Below are 21,316 nucleotides of genomic sequence, written 5' to 3'. Positions count from 1 at the left end.
AGGCTTGATGCTGTGACCAGTTTCCTAGAAGCCTGTTCCAGCACCCAACCACCTTATGGGTGAAGAACCTTTTTCTAATATCCAACCTAAACCTCCCCTAACATAACTTCGGGAGGAAGCTGTGACTGCAATGAGGTCTCCCCTCAGTCTGCTCTTCTCCAGGCTGAACAAACCAAGTGACCTCAACCGCTCTTCATATGGCTTCCACTCAAGGCCCTTCACCATCTTTGTTTCCCTCCTTTGGACACTCTCTAGTAGCTTAATATCTTTTCTATATTGCAGTGACCAAAACTGCCACAATATTCAAGGTGAGGCGGCACTGGTGCAGAGCAGAGTAGGACAATCACTCCCTCTGACATGCTGGCGATGCTGTGCCTGATGGCCCCCCAGGACACGGTTGGCCCTCCTGGCTGCCAGGGCACCCGGCCCCCCAGGTCCCTTTCCTGGCACTGCTTTCCAGCATCTCATTCCCCAGTCTGTACAAATATCCAGGGTTGCCCTGTCCTAGGTGCAGAATCTGGCACTTTCCCTTGTTCAACTTCATATGACTGGTGATTACCCAGTGCTCTAACTAGCTGAGGTCTCTCTGCAGGGCCTCCCTGCCTTTGAGGGACTCAACAGCTCCTCCCAGTTTTGTATCATCTGCAAACTTGCTTAGTGTCCCTTTGAGTCCTGTGTCCAAGTCATTTATGAAGATGTTGAAGAGCACAGGGCCTAAGATGGAGCCCTGTGGAACCCCACTGGTGACAGGTTGCCAATCGGATGTCACCCCATTCACTAGAACTCTCTGTGCTCCCTGTGAGCCCATTGCTCACCCACCACATGATGTGTTTATCCAGTTGTGTACTGGACATTTTGTCCAGAAGGATCCTGGGAGAGACAGTATCGAAAGCTTTTACTGAAATGCAAAAAGATTACATCAGCTGGCTTCCCTTGATCAACTGTGTGGGCTACCTTGTCATAGAAGGAAATCAGGTTGGATAAGCAAGACTGTCCTCTCATGGAGCTGTGCTGTCTGTGACCAGTGACTGCATTGCCCTCCAGGTGTTTTTCAATACCTCCCAGAATAATCTTCTCCATAACTTTAGCAGGCACTGAAGTGAGACTGACAAGCCTGTAGTTTCCAGAGTCCTCCTTCTTGCCTTTCTTGAAAATCGGGACAATGTTCACCAGCTTCCAGTCAGCTGGGACCTCTCTGGATTCCCAAGACCGCTCAAAAACCACCTAGAGAGGTTTTATGATGACATCAGCAGCAATTTGAGGATTCTGGAATGAATCCTGTCAGGCCCCATAGTTTGTAGGGACACAGCTGAAGCAGCAAATCCCACACAATTTCAGGATCAACTGGGAGTTGATAATTCTCACAGTCATGGTCCTCCAGTTCAAGGGAACTTTGTTCATTATCCGTGTTGAAGACAGAGGCAAGAAAAGCATTAAACACCTCTGCCTTGTCTCTGTCCCTGTCCTAGTGTAGATAAACATCTGCCTGACTGTACTAATTTATTGCAAGGTAATTAATGGTGTTCAAAGAAATATTTAAAAAAACATGTCCTGAGTATAAAATTATAATACTATATATAGTATAGCATGGCCAGATGCACAACCATAATTATACATCAGATTTCTATATTGTGTTAAAATTGTGTTTCCTGTTTTTAAATCTAACATTACTATGGAGGATGCCTACAGAGGGTGCTTCTGTGCATTGCCAAATACACCTTGGCATGTGTCTCACATCAAAACCTTGTCAGGAAGCACAGCCTAGGCCAGCCTCTGTGAATCAACAGCAGCAACAGCTGCTTCTGTTTTCTTTAAGGCGAGAAATTAAGAGACAGTGATGATACTAGCCATATGCTATAGAGAAATTTAGTCACTAGTTCAGCATGAGTACTGGTGGAATGGGTTCAATCTAGCTTTTGCCTGGGCCAATTCAGGCATGCATATCTCCCATCAGTGCAGGACTGTGCTTTAGCCATAAAGCTACCAGACGTCTGAAAAGAACAGAGGAAAGGGAAAACTATTCTGCATCAGCATCACTGTTCCATGTCATGAAGCTTTGGCTAAGCAACAAAAGCGAGAACTTTTTTATTAGCCCTGCAGTCATTTTCTTGTCTGGAAAGGGAAAAGTAAGGGTTTCACTTCACCAGGATCTGACTGCTTTATACAGAAGTGCCTTTAATGAAAACACACCAAGCGGCTTCTCATTTTTGAGAACCCAGTATCTCCTACCTAGGTAGATGTCCTACCTAGATGACCATGGGGCTTCAGTCATGCTCACCCTTATTTCTTTCCTCTGACCAAATGATATTTACACAGCCTCCACAATGTGGCACAGCTCTCTTAGGAGTATGCACATGTGTTTTCACTCCTCCAGATCTTACAATGTTGTACAGAATCCTTGGTGAGTAGATAGTTTTCCTGACTGGTTGGTACCACAGTAGACAGGATGAACTCATCTCAGGATGTGTCTCAGGTGTGTGAGAGAGATAAAAATGATGACTTACATAAAACAGGGCTTTACTATTCCCAGTATCTCAACCCTGAGCAATACTAACAACGAAGGTATAAACAAAGGGGTTTACTTTGGTGAATTTTAGTGTGTAAATCCTGCTTTCTTGGGGAATTATCTTCCAAAGATACTAATAAAAACAACCAAACCACTATGATGAACAGCCATTTCCTTTTTTTCAGTGTCTTCTATATCCCAATCCTTAGTCAGCACCCTGGGATCCTCCTCCAAGGTACATGGACTCAGCACTGGAGAAGAGTTTTCAAAACCACAATGCTAAAATACTCTCCATTAGAGCTCCCCAGTCCCTCTTGTAGTGCCTTCTTTGCTCTGTAATAGTGGTCTCCTGACAATTACAGTCTGAGAACTGGTTTGCAGCTGATCCCTTCTGACCTCCATGCTTCCATTCCCAAAGAAATCAGAAGAGCAGAGAAGGTGCTGTCAACACAGTTCCTGTAAATCTAGCATGTTCCTGGATCCTATAACATGGAGATAGTTTAGGCAGCTCTACATTTTGTCACTGGTTTTAAGCAGTACCGAGTGAAGCCTCCGGGAGGTGCTGCTCTGCAATGTAAGACCGAAACACTGATTCCAGCAGAGGGATTTTCTAGACATTTTAGCAGACACATTATTTTATCTTAATTTTATCAGAAAAGTACTTTTTCCAGGAAACAAGAGGGTATTTGAAATCATCTCTTTTTCCACCTATATGACTACTATAACTAAACCTCTTGAAAAGCTGCCAAAGCTAGTACATAATCAAGCACAGGTCAATTAAAATCTATTTTGTCTACTATTTACCTGCAGCCTCGTATTGGAAGCAACAACTAAGCCGTTCCTCAGGATGGAATGCCAATTTTCAATGTGTGAACCACTGAATAAAACGAAAAAGAAAGCGTTAAAGCTCAAAGGGTAAAATGCAAAATGAAATCAGAAATCCTTTAAAACAGTAGATTCACAGCTGCAAATCTCAAATACCAGAACAAAAAAATAGCATGGCATTTTGATAACTTTTGATTAATATGAATATGTGTACTCACTGAAATGCAAAGGTACTTCCATAGAGATTTTTAGCAGCTCGGAAATTGGATTCTTTGGCTGGTGGACTGCTGAGAAGTAGGAACTGGTGGGGAGTGTGCATAAACTTTAGTTGCTGTAAAATAGGAGTGCACATATGAAGAAAAGTTAAAAATGCAACTACTGTATTTCCCTGATAATAGACCTTAAGATATCATGCTGTTTCACACAATACATAACTGCATCTAAATAACTACATGAACTAAGATGCAATTGGTCTCCTTAGCAGAAATAATTCAGTTTCAGCTGAAATCAAACAGTAAAAATATCTTTCAGTTTATGAAACATGGGGAAATTTTTGAAACACATTTCAGTCATATCATCATGGCTGGGCTTCGCGAACGAAGATTTGGGAAGGCTCTATCCACATTTGTTACAGGTACGTTGGTGACTTATGAGGCCAATACGAGACAGACATATCCGATTGCAAAAGGCACAGCAGAGAGACTCTTTAGGTGGTATATTCTACAGAACACAATTCTTTCTGCGTTGCCTTTTCTCCTCGAGAGTGATCCTGCGTGTGTTCTCAAAGGAGACAGCTGCGTTATAGATGGTGTGTCTCCAGGCCTCCCGATTTGAGGCCAGAGTAGACCAGTTATGGTGATTGGCTCTAGTAATTAAACTGAACAATTTCATTATGGTATTCTGATCAGAGTAGGTTTTGAATTAAGGTTGTTTAGAAGGCTGCAGATTACTATGCCCTTAATCAGAGGATCGGAGGCACACATCCCTCTAAAATTCAAGCGCCATACTTTTTTAAAGGTGTACTTATATATGAATTTCCTGGTATATCGTGTTTCTGTGCACTGCTTTCTGTACAATTCTGTATCTAATATTCTATATGGCAACAAAACAAATAGTGATGTTCTTCTCACTCAGTGTCAGATGACTGCAAGGTAGGCACCTGTATTTGAGCTAGTTACCTCAAATAGGCTTTTTATGAACATTATTCCCTTGACCTATTTCAGATATTCCAAAAATCATGACCTGAAACTGCCTCTTTCACTTCCTTGTCTGCTAATGGAGTTAACCAGTTCGAAGCACACACCTATGTTTCGCTAAGAGACTCTCACCTAAAATGCTAATAAAAGCCATGACAAATAAGAAAATAATAGAGAACGCACAGACACTTACCCTATTCACTGGTAGCTTCACAATATGTGATCTGTTACTAGAAATAACCCTAAAATAAGAAACAGTTCAATTAGACATGGTAACCAAAACAAACCTTTTTTTCTTAAAAATGTGTTATGAATGGCCACCATAATGCACCCAGCTGCAGGCCTTTAAACCTATCAGATGGAAGTAGACCAAACCTCAACTAGAAAGTGAGATCAGAGGACCCAGATGAGATCCAGAAACAGTCCAGAACAACTGCAGTTGCAAATACTGATGTTAATTCTTAGGGTGACCTTATACCAAATTACACTGCTCAAATATAATTGAGCAGTGTAATTTATTCATTACAGCAGTGTAAATTATACATTACAGTTGATACTGCAATAATTTTTATCTCATGTGAATCAACTTTATACCATTGTAGAAGAGGATGTGCAAGCGGGTCTTGTTTATCCATCTGCTTCTTTATTTCCAAGTAAGGTGCCTAGAAAAGAGTAAATAAGTTCTTTATTTCTAGGATGAATTTTGGATGTTACAGTGCCCATGATTTAATCAATTAAAATGAATACATGGGACTCATTATTAGGTTTAAATCACAATTTTACTCATATACAGCATACTAGAGTTATAAATGTGTTTTGACAACAACAAGAATTAATACAGCAATTATTTCCCCTGGAGTAAAATAATAAGCATTTAATTAGCATCAAAATGACTACATTATAGCAAACACTGGTGATCTCAGGGAGAACAGCAGAAGACATCTATTTTTGTTCAGCTCTTGTATTAAGAAATTGGACTGGAATTTCACAAAATTAAGTCTCTCAAAATACCCCAAAAATAATCCACTTTGGGCTTTTTTAACTCTTTTACAGTATAAAATGGTAAAATACCATGTCATATAATTCCTTTGAAAACCTTTCTTGATTTCAATTACAGTCCAAAGCATCCTTTTAAAACTCATCAGTCCAAGAATTATTTTAACATTAAAAAAGCACAAAATGGTGATTATTTTTTATTTTTAAAAGACATATGAAGTAATAGAAATCCCTGATTTTTAAATTTTTTGCAAGAAGTTATATAATTAACAAAAATATACAAATTTTAATTTTCTATTTATTTTATTCATCTCTCTATATTTTTTTATCCAGAATCCCAAAGTATTTTGTGAATACATTTAGAGCAAGATCTAAAAACTGCTGTGAGGATACATTTATATAGCAGTTGGAAAAGCAAGATATACAGAAGAGATTTCAACAACCAGCTATAATCATCTGGATTGTCTGGCAAAGGAGCGTAACAATAAACAGAAATACAACTATCAGATATGCTACTGAAATAAATGTCAGTAATCCCAAGAGACCCAACCTTCCAAGTATCCAACTATACTTAGCTGATCAAGTGTTTTGCTGTAATAGAAATAAAGGTATCATTCAGAACACTGTCACAAAATCAATTTCTTTTGCTTTGGCAGTAAAGAACTCTGGCTTTAATATTTCCAGAAATGCAGCAGTTGGTGATTATCTCATTACAATGTTCCATTTTCCTGTTATTATCTCTAATTTAAACTTCAAAAGATCAGAGTTCTACTCCACCACTTTTACTTGACTGCCATTATAGATACTCTAAGTTAGTTATTTTGAACACGCATTTTAATATTATTACAGCTCTATATGAAAGAGATGATACTATTGATTTTTTGACCCACCAGAGGCAGCCAATATAAACATTTTTCAAGTTCTAGAAGTAATGATTAAGTAAGATAAATATTTTTAAACTCACCTGTGTCATTTCTCTAATGGAAGTGATACTGTCCAACGCTTTCATGACTCGGTCATAATTCTTCTTCTGATGTAGCATAAAATATGCAAATAAATTAAAAGAATTTTAGTCTTTGGCTCTATAAAAACCTGAATTCTTTGAGTGTGTATAAAACCAAAGCTAGGATGAATGTTGAGCAAACCAATCCTTTCAAACATTTCTAACCTGGAAAAATATTGTTATGATGGTTTTTCTTTGAATTTCACTGGAATCTCCAACACACTCAGAAAAACAGCTCGCTTTTTAAACAAATATTTGTAACTAAACACAGGTTCTGACGGTTGGATAACATGTTCTTAAGATAAATAATGCGGTGACTCCAGACCGATTTTAAATAAAATGTGGATGAACACATGTGTTTACTTTGCTAACAGCTCTAAAAAACATCATAGGGCCTTCAGCTGTCCCTCTGCTTCACCCTGATCCTCACCTACCTACTGCTTGGGAACCACTACCAGAAGGCTCCATCTGTTCTGAGTGAGCTTAACAGTTCATGCTTCATCCACTCCACATGACACGTCACCTTCAGAAGCTTCACTGTTTGCCATCGAGTCTTGCCAATTTCTGCCCATGGTCTTTCACCTCGCCAAGCTGACAATAAGCTGGGAGGAGATGGAGGCACTGGCAGCCCAGGGATTCTGTCCACTCCTCTCTCAGTGTGACCCTCTCTCATAAATCCTCATCTATTTCAAACACCTGCTTTGCCCAGCCACCATACAGCTGTATGTCTCCTCCTCAGCCCCCTTCCAAACATCTCCTGACAAGTCTTTATTCCCACATATTACAGCACACACCCTGAAAAAGAACTGGCCTTTGTTCAGAAAAAGTGAAATGCATTCCAATGCAGGACATGCTAAATTCTCATTTATGCCTTTGGGGAGATGGCTTAAGGGACACGGAGTGAGAGGCAGCATTTGGAGTGCAAGCAGCAGGTAGTGCAAGTACAATTCTTTATTTCAAAATTTACCTTGCACAAAACCTGACTATTATGTCAACATCTGATAAATCCCTCATTTTACATGGCCTTCACCTCTCAAAGGCCATCTTTCTCTTTGTGTCCAACGTGTACATTGAGAGAAAGCCACTTAGAATAAACAATTTTGCATCTAGAATTCGCCCCCTGAAAGAGTTCCTTGTCTTTACCATAACTTGGAACACAACTTACAGTTTTCATGTGGTTTAGGAATGGTATTCTCCAATTTAATGCTCACACTGAAATCAAGCACCTCTTGCTCACTCTGCCCCTCACCCCTCCCTCTCCCCCTTCCCACTGCCAGGGGCTAGTGAGGAGAATCGAAGGCACAGAAGGTAAAGACTGTGGGTTGAGATGAAAGCAATATGCTAGAAACAGCAAGGAGATAAGAAAACAGACAGTAACAGCAACAATACTGAAGACAGAAGCTACAAGAAAGAGGTGAACAATTCACACAGAAACAGCAATAGCTGATTGCTCCCTCTGCCAAGCTACAATGACCAGGAAGGGACTCCTTCCTGGAAGAGACTCTCTTCCCCCTGCCCCTGGTAATGATGTGACAGGGTATAGGATAACTTCTGAGTCCTAGCCATGGCCCCACATGGCTACTGTAAAAATTAACCCTGTCCTGGCTGGAACCCGGACAAGTTTATAGTCAAATACCTCGTCAGAGACAATTAAAAAAAAGCTACAAAGTTTTGAAAACAAGGAGACTCCATAAGAAGTCTTTGCTTTGAAATCTCATGCAGGACTAAAATCAAGCAATGATGTAATTACAGATAACTACTTACCCTGGGGTTAAAGGCTAGCATCTGAGGGTCATTAGGATCAACTACAGAAGGATATGGCTCAAAAATGACAACTTTCCTAGGTGACTCTAATGCAGACCGACACATGGATACCAGGAGATCAACCACCTAAGGATAAAGAAGGACATTTATTCAACATATGTACTTTTACATTGTATTTTCCAGCTTGTTTTTTTTACACATTATAGTTATACCATATTTCATTGTTACCTATATTGCCCAAACTATGTTATCCACAGGACATAGTTTAGGACTCAGATTTTTCCATTAACCAGGGTTGAGGTTAACCTGGCACATTATTCCAGGTGCATAAGTAGGATCACTACCTGGCCCTAAATGTATTATAATGTCAAACACATTGCTTTCATTTCTGCTTTTTCTTGTGCACATACACTAATTCCTGTATTAAATTCATTCCCTAAGGAAATGAAGTTGTGCTCGATCTGTGTATCTCTGTATAGTATATGCCAGTGAAAACGTTGCTCAAGAACAAAGAATGGTCTGTGAAATTTGTACGACTTCCTGCTGTTCTCCTGAAGACTGTGTTCATAGAAACACTTGTAAACATTGCTTCTGGTAAGGCCAGAACAGTGCAATGATTTAACAGTCATTTGCAAAGTTCACACTGGGGGATCTTCTTCCTTCCATCCTTTGTACAAAATTACAACACAGCTTTGAATATCCATGATTTGCAAGATTATCCTGCAGGATCATGCACGTAAATGTGTACACAGATGTTGTCTAATGTAGTCACACGTGTACACATACGTACATATACAGCTTAGCAACAGATTCCCATGTAATTGTTTCAAAATATATAATTCAGAGGTTAAAAAGAATACAGCAATAACAAATATGAGATAATGCAGCTTTCTGGCACCTGTAAAACATAAATTCAGCTCATAATGAGATCCAAAGTTGCTACATTAAAAAGTAGCTGCAAATCAGCTCATTTCCCCATTTTTTCTGTGCCTTCTGAAAACATTTGTGTATGAAAACAGACTTTTCCAGGAAAGAAAGAAAAAGCTGAGACGAGCTGTACTTAGTAGGCATCCTGGTTCCTCCTACAACTCTACGCACATCAGATCTCATCTCACAACTCAAGCTGTTCTAGAAGTTTTTATATATCTGCCATTGTATCTGATCATTTGGAGGGAAAAAAATTATGATCCTTCAGAGAAGCACAATGAATAAGAATACTGATGAAAGGGAAAAGGGACTGTGCTATGGTGAGTCATACAGTTGCCATTCTCCTTCTCTGCTCCTTCAGCACGAATGGACAATTTTCTCCATCAGTTTAAATATTGTTAGTTCCAGTCACTAAATATCTCACATATATTTAAAAATGAAGTTATTGAAATAATGATCCCCTCCTCAATGCTGCTCTGGTTACTTTCCATTTTATAATACCTGTAAATGTGATGAATGTTTCAAAATAGGGCATATGCATTAGCATTTGCAAAGGAGACCAGGAGTCTGCATATGCAGCCAGGTCAGGCAGCAGACCTGACACTATGTAAATGTATTACTGTGAAATTGAGCATGAATTCATACACTCTGCTTCTCAGAAGCCTCTTACTAGCCTAGGCTCACTAGGGGAGCCTTTTTGGAGAAACAACCCCTGTGCCAATAGTCTATGCTGTGAATCACACTGTCCTAAACTAAGGACTCAGATGAATCAAAACGTAGAAGTGATCAATTCTTTCTGCGAACAGGAATGGGATGGTCAACCAGATCCAATGTAGTGAGCTGGCTTCAATGCTATCACTAAAGTGAAACTTAACAGAATTTAGCCACCGAGTTCCGATGGGACAATAGACAAAAAGCCTTATCTAACTTTTTAAAGCATTCTTAAGGTTGTAATCACTCTGCAGCAAAGCTCTGTAAATGTAGTGGTACTCCAGAGATCTAGAGCAAGCTCCGCATATGCCTGCAACAGTGACACCTCCACAACACACTGAGTGAGAGCTAACCACGGCCACCTCTCCTGTCAGCTCTAGTTTAAAAAGTTTTTCCTATTTTAGGAAAGCAAGCTTCCAGCTGTTCAAGGAGTTAGTCAATAGGACCCCCTGGGAAACTGCTCTCAGGGATGAGGGAGCAGAACAGAGCTTGTAGATCTTTAAGGATGCCTTCCCTAGACCACAAGAGTTCTCTCAATCCCTATGTTTAAGAGATCAGGAAAGGAAGACAAAAGGCCAGCACAGATGTCCAGACCTGCTGGTCAGACTACAAGGCAAGAAGCAAAAGCACAGGCAGTGAATGCAGGCACAGATATTCTGGGATGAATATAGGGACACTGCCTGCTTGTGTCAGGATGGGGTGAGGGAGGTCAAGGTGAAACTGGAGCTGAACTTGACATGGGATGCAAATAATAATAACAAGGGCTTCTGTAGGCATGGGAGCCAGAAGAGCAAGGTCAAAGAAGTGTACTCACCTCTGAACATGACTGGCAAACTGGTAACAGCGGATGAGAAGGTTGAGGAACTTGACAGCTTTTTGCCTGTCTTCAGTGTCAGTCTCCCCTTCCCACATTATTGAGTGGATGAAGCTCAAGTCAGGGAGTGGGGAAGCAAAGTGTTTCCCCCTGTCAGAGAACATTAGATTTGAGAGCCCCTGAGGCATCTGAACATACAGAAGTCCATGGGACCTGATGATATGCATCCCAGAGTCCTGAGGTAACTGGCTGGTGGACTTGCCAAGCCACTCTCCGTGATACTGCAAAAGGCATGACAGTCAGGTGAAGTACCAAATAACTGGAAAAAGGGCAACATTGCATCAATTTTTAAAAAGGGCAGAAAGGAGAATCCTTCAAACTACCAATCTAGCAGCCTCATCTCTGTGCGAGGGAAGATCATGGAACAAATCCCCCTAGAAGACGCTAAGGCACATGGAGGACAGGGAGGTGATTTGAGACAGCCAGCACGGCTTCACCAAGGACAAGTCCTACCTGACAAAACCAGTTGCCTTCTATGATGGAATGACTACATCAGTGGTCAAGGGAAGGGCTACAGATGTCATTTATCTGGACTTCTGTAAAGCCTTTGACAAGGTTCCCCACAATATCCTTCTCTCTAAATTGGAGAGAAATTAATTTGATGGATGGACTGTTTTGTGGATAAGGAATTGGTTGGATGGTCACATCCAGATGGTAGGGATCAATATCCCAGTGTCCTGATGGATCCTGGTGATAACTGGTGTCCCTCAGGGGCCTGTACTGGGACCAGTGTTATTTCATATCTTCATCAATGATATAGACAATGAGATTGAGTGCACCCTCAACAAATTTGCAGATTACACAAGCTGAGTGGCGCAGCTGACATGCCTGAAGGACAGGATGCCATCCAGAGGGACTTGGACAAGCTGGAGAAGTGGGCCTGTGGGAATCTTGTGAGGTTCAACAAAGCAAAGTATAAGGTGCTACACCTGGGTCATGGTAACCCCTGAAACCAATGCAGGCTGGGAGAGGAAGGGATTGAGAGCAGCCTTGCCAAGAAGGACGTGGGTGTGCTGGTGGATGAGAGACTGGACATGACCCAGCAATGTGCACTCACAGCCCAGAAAGCCCAGAATGACCAGTGGGTTGAGGGAGGTGATTCTGCCCTTCTGCCCTCATGAGACCTGACCTGAGTACTGCACTCAGCTCTAGGGCCCCAGCATAAGAAAGACACAGACCTGTTGAAGCAAGTCCAGAGGAGGGCCACAAAAATGATCAGAGGGCTGGAATGATGAAAGAAGGCTGAGAGATCTGGGAAGAAGAGCCTAGAGAAGATAAGGCTCTTGAGAGACCTTACTGCAGCCTTTCAGTACTTAAAGGGGACTGATAAGAAAGATGGGGAAAATCTTTTTAGCAGTGTAGTGATAGGACCAGGTGTAAAGGTTTTAAGCAAAGGGAAGGAGATTTAGACTAGATATAAAGAAGTTTTTTACAATGAAGGTGCTGAAACACCGGCACAGGTTGCCCAGAAAGATGGTAGATGGCCCATCCCTGGAACCATTCAAGGTCAGGTCAGATGCGGCTCTGAGTAACCTGATCTAGCTGAAGATGTCCAGGTTCATGGCAGGGGTTGGATTACACGACCTTCATAGGTCCCTTCCAACTCAAACTGTTCTGTGATTCTCTGATTCCAAATGTACATATAACATACCACGTATTTGCCTGAATTAAAAAAAAAAACAAAACTCTAGCTCCCAGAAACACATAGTTGAGGTCTTCACAGGACTTCAGGCTGAGGAAGACGTGGCGCTTCATCAGCAGACCTCTCTCTATTTCTTACAAGCTTAAATAGTTATACAATTGTCTGGCACCCAGATGTCACACATATAGCCACGTAATGGTCTACAGTCATCAGATGAAGAGTTGGTGTTCAGATTCCAGAGTCATATTCTGTGTACACTATTGTAAGTTTCTTCCTTTGAGGATTTGCCCAGAGGTGGTATTCAGGCACCTAGCTGAATAGTTTCTTTTCAGTGGCTAGACCCACTAGTACTAGTTATAGTTAAATAAACTGAACATTTATTCTTCAAAAAAACCCAGGCTGCTTACTATATAAAAGTACAGTGACTGGAAAATCAGAGAGGAGTGCCTTTTTCCTTAAGATGTGTAAATTTTTAGCTTAAGATCTTAAGAGGATTTTAAACATAAGATCTTTTAACTGCTAGTTAATTTATTGTAAGTGTAAAATGGTGATTTGGAAACACATTTTCAATACTTTAAGAAAATGATACCGTTATAACTATATCAATAACTTCCTGAAGTCAGGAAGCAAGCTTATGTTAAATTCCTGATCTTTGAGAAGAAAAAAAAGAATCCTATGTAGCAACATCAGTATGGACTTTCCCACTGCTGTTTAATGATCAGAAGAAAACACATTCTCAGTGGATAGCTGCATCCCAAGGCCACGAGCAGGAAATAACTTATTAATTGCATGAGTAACAATGGCTCATTAGGTGAAAATAAATGCGAATTATCTCCAAATGACAATGGCTGCCTTTATTTACAACCTAGGTGACCTAATTGAATATAACAGAACATAAAAACACAGTTAGTCTAATTACATGGAAGCACAACAATGGAAACACCTCATTAGCACTATCTGAATATGCCATGCATAAACCAGTGTATTTCCAGCTATAACAGTGGACAAATAAATAGTATACTTACCAAATAGCACTCATATGGGGAATAAAAGTCAAATACATACTAGAAGAGACTAAGAAAACTCAGTATACTACAGAAGATCAGGCATGTATTAAGCATTAGATAGTTCTACCTGAGCTCCAGTTGCAATTTCATCAGCAGCTTCGTTCATCACTCCTAATGTTTGGAAAGCAAATACACAGAGCTCCCGTTCACAAACAGTGGGCTACACAGAGAAAGAAAGTTAATTTTATTTTTGTTCTACTTTTGAGTTCTTTGTCATACCTACAACAAACCCTGAACACATTTAATGCTAATTTTTTCCTTCATATTTTAACTGCAACATTAATTTTAAATAATTAATACATATCCATTATTGAGGAAGATACATTAGAGAAGCATTTTAATAACCTCAAGAGCAAGAGTGAAGAACTCTAAAACTCATAAGTACTCACAGAGGCTAAACTTAAAAGAAATCCAAACATGATTACAAAATCAAAATTACAGGCATAGTACCCAAATGTTCCTAACACTACCCTATCTGAAAACTTCCTAGCTAATTAAAATTAATGGAGAACAAATCCAGAAACTAAGCAGAGCAGGTTTATTCTTCACAGCTTGTTACTCTGCTGTTGAGAACACACATAAAAATTTGATCTGGAAGAAAAATTTATTGGAAAAACTATTCTTAATTTTTGACAATTTAACAAATTATTGGTAAACTGTAATGTGGTACCTTGGTGACCAGTTTGTAGCCAAGGAAGTGCCCAGATTTACCTAGTATTCCCTACGATTTTTACATAAGCCAGAATATAAGAAGAAAGGAGGAGAGGCCTTCGCTCTCTTTCCTTCCGGCGGCTTGGAGGTGCAGGTTCCCTGCTGTCGGGTCTGTCGTGTTGGGGAGTGAGGCCTGGTGAGGCCTTGTCGACCCTGGGAGACGGAGGTTGCCGGCGATCGTTCCAGAGCGACTCTCCGTTGTCCCAAGGAGAGTAGTAAGATATTCTTTTGCTAATTCTTTTAGTTGCTAGATTTTGGGCTACTGATTGGGATATATATATATATATTATTTTGGTTTTGTTCCTTTTTTTCCTTCCCCCTTCCCTTTCCCTTTTTCCTTGTGAAATTGTATATATATTTCAATTGTATATAACTGTAATATAAGTGTAAATATATTTATATATCATTGCTTTAGCTGTCTCTCTCTCGTTTCGGTTTTTCTTGGTTGGTTTTTTTTTTTCCTCTTCTCCCTGAGGTTTGAGGTGGCGGGGCTTCTTGTGGTAAGGTTTGGAGACTTGGCAGGGAGCCAGCTTCAAACCATGTCATGTAAGAAAATGCATTATATTTTTACAGCAAAAACATTGAATTTGGGAAGGCCACATGATATTTTAATAAATAAAGATGTTTCCACTCTTTTGTAGGTATTAAAAAAATAATAAAACCCCCTTGCTGTTGAACCAGTTTTTGCCTGTTAAAAAATAATTCACAACATCATCACAAATAAAAAAACTTTATCTAAACTGCATATGGAGTGAGAATTGAACATTCTGCCTTCATAAAGCAAACAAAGCACAAACAAAAAAGAACACAGCTTTAGGTAGAGAGAATAGGCACGACTTCGTGGGCTTCCTAGTTTCTACAACCCTTACAGCAACTCCATCTTATTTACTGAAATATAATTAGCAGATCAACTTTTTAAAGGCTCAAGTAATGAATCACATACTGAATTATTATCAGTATCCAAAATGAGAAAAGAGTTGAAAGAAATAGAAGAAGGAAGCACAAATTAAAACATTCCTTAAAATAACCCAGTGAACACAATGTTTTATGACAGCGTTGAAAACAATTGAAAATATTTCTTGGATACTATTTCTTTGAACACATATTCTTAAATCCAAACCCACTGAAACTTACAATTATCTTTGGTAGGCAATAGTAAACTTTTCTCACTTAACAATCACTGAAGCATTTGTAGTGGCACCCTCTGAAGTTCAAGCCAATGCCTCTAGAAAGCACTTGCAGAAATGAAAAAATTAATCAAGCACACAAAAATTTAGCTGTTTTCTGTTTCAGAAAACAGTTTGGTCAGTAACAGGCATACTGCTGTACTTCTAGTCACTTGCTCTGAAAATATATGTTTGCTGAGTTTCAAAGATTCAAGACTTTATCTCAATAAACATATGAAATCTTCTGCATTGTCACAGTTTCACATCAGTTGCTTTACAAGAGCCATCATCCTTCAAATCTAATAGTGTTACCCATCTGATTTACTTTATCTGCCATGTTACATTGCATTAGGCAGCAGACAAAGCCTAACATGATCTAATTCACTGTGCCATGGCACACTAAACAAGAGGTATTTACTTCTGTCATTATTCTCAGGTTTTCCACATTTAGAAGATGGTTAAATCATTTGCTTAGTTGGGGAAGCATGTTGGCACTACCACCTTGACTATCATTAGCAACAGTATACACCAACTTCCTTTATTCCAGAGCAAGGAATAGAGCAATCTAAGTTAAGCCATGCTTGCCATGAAGAAAAGTTTTAAGAAAATACTTATTTTTGGTATTTTGGTTACAGTCTCAGCAAAGTAAATTATCCCGAGACTTAATGATGGCAAAGGGAACACACGATTTGTCATTGTTACTCTTTTTCTTTTTACTGCACCTGTGTTATGATTTCAGAAATGTCTGAGCATCTTGAAGAGGGAAGTTAGGAAAATGGTCATTGTACTTATGCATGACATTTGAAAAGCCCTTTTTTTGTCTTAGATAGACACTAGAGAACGCTATGTATGAAGATAAGTGAGACAAAATCTCAGCTCTGAAGTGGAACAGACACTATTAGCACCTATACAATTATTTTGATTTTATGTATTTGATGAACCTTTCTGTCCACTGAATATTCTTCCATTGCAGTATAATGGGGAGAATAATCCCAATGCTGTAGTACAGAACCCTGTCTTCATATATCCACCCTGGACGCCTTTTAACCCAAACTCCAGCCATTTTGAGAGCACTTCTGAATAGTTTCTGAAGTTTGTCTCTATTTAGTAAAATCAGATGGTTTTAACTTTCATTTCCCATACTGTTACTAGTGTATTCCAAGAGATTTTGGTATGGCCATTTCAGTGTCCTCTTCTCCAGTCATTAGTCAGGTTCAACCACTTAAATGTTTTAAATCCCTCCAAAACTAAAATATTAGCTTGCAATTGAGAAGCAAACATTTGGAGGGATTTTGTTTGTCACACACTGTGACATGCTTATTCAGTATTACATTTCCTTATTTTGGTTTTTTTTCTGCTATAATGCATGCTAGAACCAATGAAAACACATGAAAACTAAGTTGATAAATCAATTCCAGAAGACAGAGTTTAAAGAAAACCACAAGCTTTATGGGGAAACTGAGATTCAAGGCTGCTCTTACTCTGCTGCTTTTGTTTTGCATATTGCTAGTGTGTTTCCCTTTATGGTGTCCCTTTTTCCTTTGTCACAGGATGTAAGCCCTTGGGACAGGATTGTTCTGACTTCAGATCATAAATATAAGAAATGTCCCTAGCCACAGTAAACAAACAAGAACAACACTAACACATTTATAAAAAGCTACATCATTCCAACATCATCTTATGTACATGTACTATATTAAGCAAGCTGAACTTTCTAAGAATTTTTGTGTATGTATATGAAATATACAGACTTTTTCTTACTGATGTGGATCCATATCCACGAATGTACAGAATAACCACCTTTTATTAGATTACTAGTTCCCATTGTTTTCAAAGGGAAAATACACAGCAAAATAAGGCTTATACGCTCAAATATGTATTTCCCAACGTGAACTTCATCTTAGGCGCAGGCACAGATTACAACCATCACCTTGAAGACACACAGAGCTGACTGGCTGGGAGACTTTGCTCTCCACTGCCTGAAGAGGGCAACTTTAACTCCTTTCAGCAACAGCAGCTGCACGGGGTCTCACATACACTTTATTTTTTCACTTGAATAAAGAAAATCAACATAAAGCCATTGGCTTTCACAACACTACTACTTAAGTGGAGATCATTAGTGCTGAAACACTATTTAGAAGGATCATTATTTCAGTAGTGAAAAGCCAGAAGAAAATAAGAGGTGGGCAGTTAACCTCAGAGTGCAGATGCTTGGAAGCAGAAGGAAACGACAGAAGCAGAAAGCATTTTCTAAACATTTGAGGTTTTCAGACTTTTCCTTTAGCCACCCCCATTTGCACGATCAGTAGCTACCACCCAACTGCTGCTGTGATGAAAAAGGGCTCAGAGTTCCACCGTGTTACAATGCAAGTGTTGCTGCTTCCTGCAGTGACTGAGAGTGGCAGACATGCAAACAACCCAGGTGCTATTACATACTCTGGTTCATGGACTCATACACTATTTAAAATATTTTCCAGGCATTCCTTCAATTCCAAAAAGGTGAAACTTTCATAGTGTGTATTTATCTGTCTTGCTCCTTTCTACTGTGGGCTGAAGCTGTGTTCAGAAGTGTGGCAATGTGCCACACTTTCCTTATCCTAAGGGATATCACACAGACACTAATGAGGCTGCAGCATGACTGACACACCTAAAAACCACTGATATAATAGGAGATGCTTCAGGGAAGGCTCACTGCCTGACTTACAGCAAATGTAATAAATGGTAAAGGTGAAACCATTAGCAATCATCTCACTTCTACTGAAAGCAACAGACATGGAGATGAAATGTAACTTCAAATCTCAGTTCTGTTTCCCACTTTCAACCACAGAAACTCTTAGTTTTACTGCAAAGTAAATTCTCTGAATAGTCTCAAAATATGTGGAACATGCTGCTCAAAGATATGGGAAATACCACAGCTGTAAGCAGATATAACCTGAAAAAAGATGAGAGTAGACTGTGGCCGAATAAGTTGTTCTGTTTGGCTTTGTTTTGGCTTTGGATTCATTTTCTGGTGTTTTTACTTCCACAATATATAAATAGATGGTGAACAAACAAGCATTATAGAATTTCTAGCTAGGCAAGATGCACTTTGGTAAGTTGTGCTACACGAAAAGCAGCACTACAGTCATTTTACTCTGTCAGAAAAAAATAAAGTAATTGAAATCCATTCTATTAAAGTACAGGTTGTAACTGGAGAGGCTTTTTTCATAAAAAGAGATAAAACCAGTCTACACTGTGAAGTAAGGATTAGAAGGACCACAGCATTATTTCACAAGAATCTTGGAATTCCACAAACATCTTGGCTAAACTCCAGTCTGACTAAACATATTTTACCCCTAGCCTTTTCTCCATAGTTCAATAATGTTTATTCTATTCCAAAAATTTCCTAGCCCTAAGTGGCCTACTGTTTCTGAAACATCAGTGCTTCTGTGTTTTCAGTGGTGCCTAAGAATTTCATATTCAAATGACAGAGAAATCCAAGACCTCTTCAAGTTAACAGGAACCCAACCTACTTCAAAGTACAAATCCATACTTCAAATAAACTAGCTTTAATATTTCCTATTGCTGAGTTTTTTGCTAATTCCTGCTTTGTTCTAAAGAGGCCTCAGTCTGAGGTTTCAACACAAGATGGCACTCTAAGGAGATGTCTTGACTGAAAAATGACACACAGAGGGTTTTTGAATTATCTTATTGAATGCATTCTGAGATTTTTTTGTCCTGTATAATTGTCTCACAGGGCTGTAAAATCTGTTCAATCATTCTGTTTTACCAAAGGCTTCAGTATTTATAAATACTAATTCGTGAGGGATTCAGGAAGACATAGCAAGATAAGCATTAGCTTCACACATAGCTTACTATGTAAAATCTGAGTAAGATCAAAGAATTACAGAAAGACTGAGGTTGGCAGGAATCTCTGGAGGGAATCTGGTCCAACATCCCTGCTAAAACAGGGTCACCTAGAGCCAGCTGCCCTGGACCCACAGCTTTTGAATTTCTCCATTAATATGAACTCCACAGCCTCTCTGGGCAACTTTTTCCGATGCTCAGTCACCTTCAGAAAAGGTGAAAAAGGTAGAAAAGTGTTTCCTGTTGTTCAGGAACTTCCTGTGTTGCAGTTTGTGCTCTCTGCCTCTTGTCCTGTCACTGGACACCACTGAAAAGAGGCTGACCCCATCCTTTTTGCACCTTTCGTTCAGGTATTTACAGACATTCTTTTTTACCAGGCTGAACATTCCCAGCTTTCTCAGTCTTTCCTCATATGGGAGGTGCTCTAGTCCCTTTAATCATCTTAGTGACCCTTTAGTGGACTTTCTCCAGAAACCTCATCTCTTTCTTGTACTGAGGAGCCCAGAAACGGACATAGTGTGGCCTTACCAAGGCTGTATAGAGGGGCAGGACCACCCCTCTCCACATGTGGGCAATTCTGTTGTTTCATGTAGTTCAAGATACCATTAACCTTTCATATTGCAAGTGCACACTGCTCACTCATGCTCAAGTTGGTGTCCTTTTCTGCTCAAGCCAAGTTGTTTTCCAGTTGGATGGCCCCCAGCATACACTGTTGCCTGGGTTTGTTCCTCCCTAGGTGCTGGACTTGGCAATTCTTGTTGAACTGAAAGAAGTTCCTGGCAGCCCATTTCTCCAGCCCGTTGAGGTCCCTTTGACTGGCACTCATCAGTCTGGAGTATCATACACTTCTCTCATTTTTGTCAAGTTTTCATCATCTACAAACTCTCTTGCACCATCATCTAGGTGATTAATGAAGCTCCAAAACAGGATTGGACTCATTATTGATCCCTGGGGCACACCACTAGTTACTGATCTCCAACTAAACTTTAAGCCACTCTGGGCCCAGACATTCAGTGAGTTTTCAGACTACTTCACTATCTCCTCATTCAGCCCATGCATCAACAGTTTGTCTACGAGGATCTTATGACAAGATACTGCCAAAGGCCTTACTGAAGTCCAAGTTGCCAATATCCACTGTTCTCCCCTCATCTACCAGACCACTCACTTCATCACAGAAGTTTACTAAGTTAGTCAAGTACAACTTCCCATTGGTGAAGCCATGCTGACTACTCCTGATGATTTTCTAGTCCTTAATGTGCCTAGAAATGGTTTTGAGGCTTAGCTGCTTCATTATCTTTCCATGCATCAAAGTGAGAGTGACCAGCCTATGGATCCTCCCCTTCTTGCCCTTCTTTAAGAGAGGACTGACATTTTCTTTCCTCCAGTCTTTGAATACAATAATACATTTTTATTACACTTCTTTTAATCGGATCCTTAAATATAATAACCACTATTGTTAATGACTCACGATCTCATTACATAGAATGTCTGTAATAAAAGTACATGCTGAATTCCTAAAACAAGAGGTTTCTCTTCTACTACAGTAGCAAAACTGTTGCATTATTAAAATGCAATTTAGTCCTTCCCTAATATTATTATTGTAATAATAAAAGAAAGAATTTTATAGGGCATTAAAAAAAGTTAATAGCCTTCTAATATGGAACCAAATAATGCTTAAGTTTCTTTATTACATTTTTATATCTGCTTTGGAAAATACCTATTTTAGCTAGATGAACCAAATCAGATGGTTGAAAAGTACCTTTGCAGGTCAGTTAGTGCTTTTATTCTCTCACATAGGATTAGCTTTATCTAAACTTTATACAAAGTTTTAGATAAAGCTAAAATTGATTTTTCCTAAAGCTTTATCAACAACTGTAACAGGTTGCCCAGAGAGGCTGTATAGATCTCCATCCTTGGAGATTTTCAGTATATTTATCATGTCTGCCTTCTCTATCTCTCCTCAGCATAAAGTTTGACCTTGTACTTCCCACTGTTTTTCAAAATGGAGGAAAGAGCTACTTCAGAAGATGACAGAGCTCCTGAGAGCTGCGTAGCACAGGTCACCTTGCAGGAGGATGCAGT

At 39.6% G+C, this 21,316-nt stretch overlaps 1 protein-coding gene across 1 annotated transcript in view; it reads right to left on the bottom strand.

Annotated features, from left to right (window-relative positions):
• The window catches only part of PARP8 (poly(ADP-ribose) polymerase family member 8), a 127,263-nt gene that overhangs the window by 6,648 nt on the left and 99,299 nt on the right, over positions 1–21,316 (bottom strand). The window contains exons 15-21 of the mRNA XM_027745666.2: positions 13,579–13,671; positions 8,291–8,416; positions 6,488–6,553; positions 5,122–5,189; positions 4,721–4,769; positions 3,550–3,662; positions 3,311–3,383 (exon numbers count right to left, since the gene is read on the bottom strand). Of these exons, the coding sequence (XP_027601467.1) occupies positions 3,311–3,383; positions 3,550–3,662; positions 4,721–4,769; positions 5,122–5,189; positions 6,488–6,553; positions 8,291–8,416; positions 13,579–13,671 (588 nt within the window). The remainder of the gene's footprint in view (positions 1–3,310; positions 3,384–3,549; positions 3,663–4,720; positions 4,770–5,121; positions 5,190–6,487; positions 6,554–8,290; positions 8,417–13,578; positions 13,672–21,316) is intronic.

The sequence above is a fragment of the Pipra filicauda genome, unplaced genomic scaffold (assembly GCF_003945595.2).
Source record: "Pipra filicauda isolate LSUMZ 115617 unplaced genomic scaffold, ASM394559v2 scaffold81_size6448238_pilon, whole genome shotgun sequence".
In the NCBI taxonomy this organism is placed as follows: Eukaryota; Metazoa; Chordata; class Aves; order Passeriformes; family Pipridae; genus Pipra; species Pipra filicauda.
The sequence above is the reverse complement of the archived record's forward strand: the minus strand, read 5'-3'. Positions and strand labels throughout refer to the sequence as shown.